The following is a 7,387-nucleotide window of genomic DNA, read 5'->3' as shown; positions in this document are numbered from 1 at the left end:
CAGCTGTGTGCTTCCCTTTTAGAATCTATGATGTTCCCCCAAATACCTATCATAACAGCTAGTACAGTACAAGTATTCAGCAGATATTCATAAGCTGGATAAATGATCAAATAGAGCCTCTGGATTGGGCCTTGCAGTCCTAGTTTGCCACTTTGTGGGGTCAGGGAACAGAGGGATTGTGTCACCGTTCATTCAGTACGTAAATCCATTTCCAAGTCATGAGTGTCTGTTTTAAAACAAGGGAATGGGCTGGGCACGGTGGCTTTCGCCAGTAATCCTAGCACTTTGGGAGGCTGAAGCGGGCGGATCCATTGAGGCCAGGAGTTTGAGACCAGCCTGGCCAACATGGCGTAACCCTGTCTCTACTAAAATACAAAAATCAGCTGGCGTGGTGGCACACATCTGTAATCCCAGCTACTTGGGAGGCTGAGGCACGAGAATCGCATGAACCCAAGAGGCAGAGGTTGCAGTGAGCCGAGATCACACCATGGCACACCAGCCTGGTCGACAGAGCGAGACTCTGTCTCTAAATAAATAAATAAATGAGGGAATGGTTTTCCCTTTCAACTATAGCTTTCTAGAACTTCCAGAGCCTAATGGTATAACATTCTGGGTTCTCTTAAGTTTGAACCCAAGGAAATTCAGGAGCATGACAGATATTATTTTACTTTTGATTTGCTATATAAAAACAATACTACTCTAGTCCTTTTATTCATTGGCCAACATCAGTAAATGTCACTATTAACCTTTTTCGTTTTGTTTTTTGTTTTTTCAAGATAGAGTCTCGTCCTGTCACCCAGGTTGGAGTGCAGTGGTGCGATCACAGCTCAGTCTGCCAAGTAGCTGGGATTATAGGCACGTGCCACTGAACCTGGCTACTTTTTGTATTTTTAGTAGAGACGGGGTTTCGCCGTGTTAGCCAGGCTGGTCCCGAACTCCTGACCTCAAATGATCCACCCACCTTAGCCTCCCAAAGTGCTGGGATTACAGGTGTGAGCCACCATGCCCAGCCATTAACTTTATAAATTTTATTTTTCACTATGCAACAGAATATGCCTATTTAGCCTTTATTTCAACTTTTTATTTCTATAAATTATATTTTTATTATATTTATTTTATATATGTAATTTGGATTTATTTGATTTTGAATATAGATTTTTATTCTCAGGCTGCTTTTTTAAAATTCTTTATGCATTGATCATATAACCAAGCCAAGATCTAGCATACAGGAAATTGTTAGTATTAATATTTTGAAAAATTTTGAGATTAAAGAGCAGGTTTTGAAAAATTAAGACTGTTAAAGAATGCATCAACATTCGTCATTTGATTTAACATATCTCCAAAATAATTGACTCCTGTTTTCTACTGTCTTAAAAACTAGGGTCAGTTGGATCTCTTAAGGAGTAATACAGGCCTTTTATATAGAATAAAGGACTCTCAGAATGCTGGGTAAGTACCTATTTTTCTAATTTTAAGAAAATTTTTATTATTGCAAAAGTAATGTATGTTTTGAGATTAAAGCTAATACAAAATTACATAAACCTGTCCTGTGTATGCCGCCTATGATATATTCCATTTCCCAGAGGTAACTGCTTTTAATAATTTAGTATATAGCCTTTCTTCTAACTATAATAAAATACACATAGATGATTATATATTTATATATAATCTTTCTTTCTTTTTTTAAACACAAATGGAATCATGCTATCCATTCTGTTTTGCAACTTGTTTTTTTCACTTACTGTGTCTTGGACATCTTTACATGTTGGTACACACAGCTCTATCTCATTCTTTTTAAGGTAAGCCTCTTCTTTTGGTAAATATGTCACTGTGGTGACCCTGTCTGCTAATTTTGTTTAAGTAGTGATGTAGATTATTAGATTATCCTATAGTCTGTACCTTATTAATTTTACTTTGTTCCCCGCAGTAAAATGAAGGGATCAGATAACCAAGAAAAGCTAGTATATCAAATCATAGAGGATGCAGGAAATAAAGGTAAGCATGTGAAGGATGAGGCAGAAAAAAAAAAAACATTGTTTTTGGAACTAGATATAGGGACCCAGATCTCAGCTTCCCAGGGTAGAGCTCGGTGAACAAGAGTATGTTGAGGAAGGGAACAGAACATAAAAATATAACATGCATGTGCTTGAAGGATACCCAAGAGTAAGGCCACTGTTGCCTTGAAAGAGACAAGAACCAGAGGGGTGTGGCCAGAGATGGAAAAAGACTTCTGAATTCTGAGTCACATGAATGTTTTATCTATTCAAAATAAATAAAACTTAAGTTTTTTAAAAAGAAATCCTTATATTATAGCTATATGACCATGGACAAGTTACTTAAACTTTGCGAGCTTCAGTTTCTTCATCTTATCTATAAACTGTGGATGCTGACACCTCTCGTTTTTACAAGGACCAAAAGGAAAGCTGGTGTGGTGTGGCAGTGTCTTAACAGATGTCCCTCAGCAGCTACAGTTCCTCTTCTACCCACTTGAAGGACTGTATCTAGATTGCAATCCTAAATTATAATAATTTAGGATCTATTTGATTCATTGATATTAGCTTGAAAAATTGTGATATAATCGGAAATTATAGAACTAATTCTTATATTTATTAAAATGTAAATTTTTAAACATTTTTTAAAATAGTCCTATGAGAAAGCCATTCTGCATATTTTTTTAATCTTCCTATCTCATTAGGCCACTACACTGGGAAGAAAATAAAGCAAAATATTTACATACATTCCCTTTCCATATATAACACTTATTTCTGGGCCAGGCACAGTGACTCATGCCTGTAATCCTAGCACTTTGGGAGGCTGAGGCAGGCGGATTGCCTGAGCTCAGTAGTTTGAGACGAGCCTGGGTAACACGGTGAAACCCTGTCTCTACAAAAAAAAAAAAAAACCACTTATTTGAAAAAGAAATAATAGCTTCTCATACAGGGCTTTTAGCAGCCATAAGAACCTAGACTTCCTTTTCCATCTCACAGATACAATGTTCTATAAATAATGGGTTACGTGCATGCAGACACTCATCTAAAGAGTGTTTTTGTCCTAGTTGAAGATGTTAGTTGACTTTGACCCAAATTTGTTTTTCACATTTACAATCTGAAATGAAAATATCAGAAAACACAGATTAGGGTACAGAAGATGATGGAAGGCAATGATATAAGTTAATTCAGTTGCAGCCATGATTCTTCCTTCCATTTAAAAAAATGCCCTTTTCATATATATATATACATATATATATATATATATATTTTTTTTTTTTTTTTTTGAGGCAGTGTCTTGCTCTTTTACCCAGGCTGGAGTGCAATGGCTTGATCTCAGCTCACTGCAACCTTTGCCTTCCAGGTTCAAACAATTCTCGTGCCTCAGCCTCCCGAGTAGCCGGGACTCCAGGTGCATACCACCAGGCTGGGCTAATTTTTTTGTATTTTTAGTAGAGATGAGGTTTCATCATGTTGGCCAGGCTGGTCTCGAACTCCCAGGTGATCCACCTGCCTCAGCCTCTTAAAGTGCTGGTATTATAGGCATAAGCCACTGTCCCCAGCCCTTTTCATAAATTTTTTAAAAATGTGCCACACTGGGATTCCAAGAAATTTCTAGTTTGAAATTATAAATCATTATAATAAGTCTTATAAAGCATTAGATTTATTTATCATTTAGCATATTTTTGCTACTTTAGCCAAAGTTCTTACCTCTAAATCATTTCATTTTTACTGTTAGCTTTATACTGCTAGCTTTGGAATGAGGTAGAAGTTAAGAGGAATAAAATTAAAAATCCATGAAAACTGCTGGGCACAGTGGCACATGCCTGTAGTCCCAGCTACTGGGAGGCTGAGGTGGGAGGATTGCTTGAGCTCATGAGTTCTGGGCTGTAGTGCACTATGCCAATCGGGTGTCCGCACTAAGTTCGGCATCAATACGGTGACCTCCTGGGAGTGGGGGACCACCAGGTTGCCTAAGGAGGGGTGAACTGGCTGAGGTTGGAAACGGAGCAAGTCAAAAAAACTCCATATTGATCAGTAGTGGGATTGTGCCTGTGAATAGCCACTGCCCTCCAGCCTGGGCAACAGAGCAAGACCCTGTCTCTTAAAAAAAAAGAAAAAAAGAAATATCCATGAAAACTATAGTTCAACTTGTTTTACTTTACTTTCTCATAGGAATATGGAGCAGAGATATCCGTTATAAAAGTAACTTGCCATTAACAGAAATCAACAAAATTCTGAAGAATTTGGAAAGTAAAAAGCTTATAAAAGCTGTGAAGTCTGTAGCTGTGAGTAATCCTTTCCTCAAATATCCACTTACATATGTTGCTTCAAGTTTTTATTCTTGAAGTTATGTCATGATTTAGAACAGCTGGTCAAAAAAGACTTAAAAATTTAAGACGAGATTAAATTGGTTTGGAGATACTGCTTAGACTTGTCCCTGCACAGTTCTTGATTTCTCACCCACTCAAAAATCTAAAACTATTTTACTGTCTTCTGTGAAGAATCTTTGGAACTGTGAACATTTTTCCCAGATTTTGTGATGTGTAAGATAATTTACTTTATCCTGACATATTAGCTTTCTCATTCAACAAACTGTTTGCTGTGTGCCAGCACTGAGTGCTTGGGATACATTAATGAACAAGTCATAGAAAGATCCCTGCCTTGGTGGAGCTTCTCTTCCAGTACACGTGTGTTTTTCCTCCTGCTCATCCTGTCCCACCTCTGCTTCAGAGCTGGCTTTCTGAGGGACATCTGCCCCTAACCTCACTGATGTACACATCCCAGGAACTGAGATTCCCCTAGAATAAAGTCTGCTTCAGTGCACATTTCACAAGAATTAAAGCTATAGGCCGGGCACTCTGGCTCATGCCTGTAATCCCAGCATTTTGGGAGGCTGAGGCAGGCAGATCCCCTGAGGTCAGGAGTTCAAGACCAGCCTGGCCAACATGGTGAAACACCATCTCTACTAAAAATACAAAAATTAGCCAGGCGTGGTGGCAGGCGCCTGTAATCCCAGCTACTGGGAACGCTGAGGCAGGAGAATTGCTTGAACCCCAGAGGCAAGTGCAGTGAGCTGAGATCACACCACTGCACTCCAGCCTGGCAGACAAGAGCAAGATTGAGTCTTTAAAAAGAAAGAAAAATGGATTAAAGCTATAATTCAAATTTTATCATTTCAAAGCTGTTAAGTCTGTGGCACTAAGTAGATCTTTCCTCAAATATCCACTTATATATGTTACTTCAAGTTTTTAATTTTGAATAAAACAAGAATTATAAGCGTTATAACATCAATTATAAGAATTTGATGCTCATTAGTGATTTTCTTTATCAAATGATATTTATGCCATACCACTTCTCTCATTTAGAATAGCATTTCCCTTCCGCATTGTTTAATGGATAATTTCAAATATATACAAAGGTAGAAAAAATAATATAATGAATCCCCATGTATCCATCACGTAGCCTCATTTTGCCAGTCTACCTTCTATACCTTTATGTTTGAATAACAGCTTTGCTGAAATATAATTTATCATTCACACTACAGAATTCATCCTTTTAAAGTGTAAAATCTCTGGATTTGCAGTCACTGGTTTTTACTGTAAGAGTTGTTGCGACCATCACGGCTGTCCTAATTTTAGAACATTTTCATCACCCCAAAATGTGGGCACTAGTATTTGTTTCCCAGCCTCTCTTTCCACAGGCCCTAACAACCACTAATTTATTTTCTGCCTTTATAGATTTTGTCTATTCTGGACAGTTCCTATAAATGGAATAATAGAATATGCAGTCTTTTGGGTATTACTACTTTTACTTAGCATGACGTTTTCAAGGTTTTTCCATATTGTACTTCATTCCTTTGGGTTTCACCATGTTGGCCAAGATGCTCTCAATCTCTTGACCTCGTGATCTGCCCGCCTCGGCCTCCCAAAGTGCTGGGATTACAGGCACGAGACACCGTGCCCGGCCCCTTTTATTGCCAATTAAAATTCCATTGTACAGATGTATATAATGTTTCGTTCATTCATCCGTTGGTGAACTTCCATGTCTTTTTAAGAGTTAAAATAATCTTAGTTAGATCTAAATGTAAAGTACAAAACTTAAAACTTTTTAAAGAAAACATAGAAAATCTACATGACCTTGGCTTTGTTAATGAATTGTTGGACTACAACTCCAACAGTAGTCTGTGAAAGAAAAAGTTGGTAAGTTGGAGTTTACAAAATTTTTTGAAAACCTCTGCTTTGCAAGACACTGTTAAGAGAATGAAAAGACAAGTTACATACTACGAGATATTTGCAAATTACATATTTGATAAAGGGCTTGTCTCCAAAATATGCAAAGAACTCCTAAAATTCAACAATAAGAAAACAACACTTTGGAACACTGAGGCAGGTGGATCACCTGAAGTCAGTAGTTTAAGACGAGCCTTACCAACATGGTGAAACCCTGTCTCTACTAAAAATGCAAAACCAGCCCGGCATGGTGGCACATGTCTGTAATCCCAGCTACTTGGGAAGCTGAGGCAGGAGAATCATCTGAACCCGGGAGGCAGACGTTGCAACAAGCCAAGATTGCACCATTGTACTCCAGCCTGGTCAACAAAAGCAAAACTCCATCTCAAAAAAAAAAAAAAAAAATGAGCAAAAGATCTGAACCTCACCAAAGAAGATAAACAGATGGCAGATAAGCATATGAAAAGATGCCTTACGTTATTTTTCATTAGAGAATTGCAAATTAAAATGCAATTTAGTGTAGTGAGATACCACTACACACCTATTAGAATAGCTAAAATCTAAAAATTGGTAATACTACATGCTGACAAGATACAGACCAATAGGAACACTCATACATTGCGAAGAATGCAACATGGTACAGCCCCTTTGTAAAAAAGTTGGGTAGGTATTTTTGTTCTTGTTTTTTTGAGACGGAGTCTCCTGTGTTGCCCAGGCTGGAGTACAGTGGCAAAAACTTGGCTCACTGCAACTTCCGTCTCCCTGGTTCAAGTGATTCTCCTGCTTCAGCCTCCGAAGTAGCTGGGACTAGAAGCGTGCGCCACCACGCCCAGTTAATTTTTGTATTTTTAGTAGAGACGGGGTTTCACCATATTGGCCAGGATGGTCTCCATCTCCTGACCTCGTGATCCACCCGCCTCGGCCTCCCAAAGTGCTGGGATTACAAGCATGAGCCACCACACCTGGCAAAAGTTGGGTAGTTTTTTACAAAACTAAACAGAGTCTTACCACATGCTCTTAGGTATTTACCCAACTGATTTGAAAACTTATGTCCACATAACCACATGAATATTTATAGCAGCTTTTTTTTTTTTTTTTTTTTTTTTTTTTTAGACGGAGTTTTGCTCTTGTTACCCAGGCTGGAGTGCAATGGCGCGATCTCGGCTC

At 38.3% G+C, this 7,387-nt stretch overlaps 1 protein-coding gene across 2 annotated transcripts in view; it reads left to right on the top strand.

The window, feature by feature from the left end:
• Nucleotides 1–7,387, top strand: part of POLR3F (RNA polymerase III subunit F) — a 20,418-nt gene that overhangs the window by 4,707 nt on the left and 8,324 nt on the right. Inside the window, exons 3-6 of one of the 2 annotated variants that reach the window (XM_017512668.2) lie at nt 1,382–1,449; nt 1,779–1,799; nt 1,928–1,995; nt 4,164–4,276. In XM_017512668.2, coding sequence (XP_017368157.1) covers nt 1,382–1,449; nt 1,779–1,799; nt 1,928–1,995; nt 4,164–4,276 — 270 coding nt within the window. The remainder of the gene's footprint in view (nt 1–1,381; nt 1,450–1,778; nt 1,800–1,927; nt 1,996–4,163; nt 4,277–7,387) is intronic. The other variant, XM_017512669.1, reaches the window with a different exon arrangement.

This window comes from Cebus imitator, unplaced genomic scaffold, assembly GCF_001604975.1.
Source record: "Cebus imitator isolate Cc_AM_T3 unplaced genomic scaffold, Cebus_imitator-1.0 Scaffold475, whole genome shotgun sequence".
NCBI lineage: Eukaryota > Metazoa > Chordata > Mammalia > Primates > Cebidae > Cebus > Cebus imitator.
This window is presented reverse-complemented; position numbering and strand designations above follow the sequence as displayed.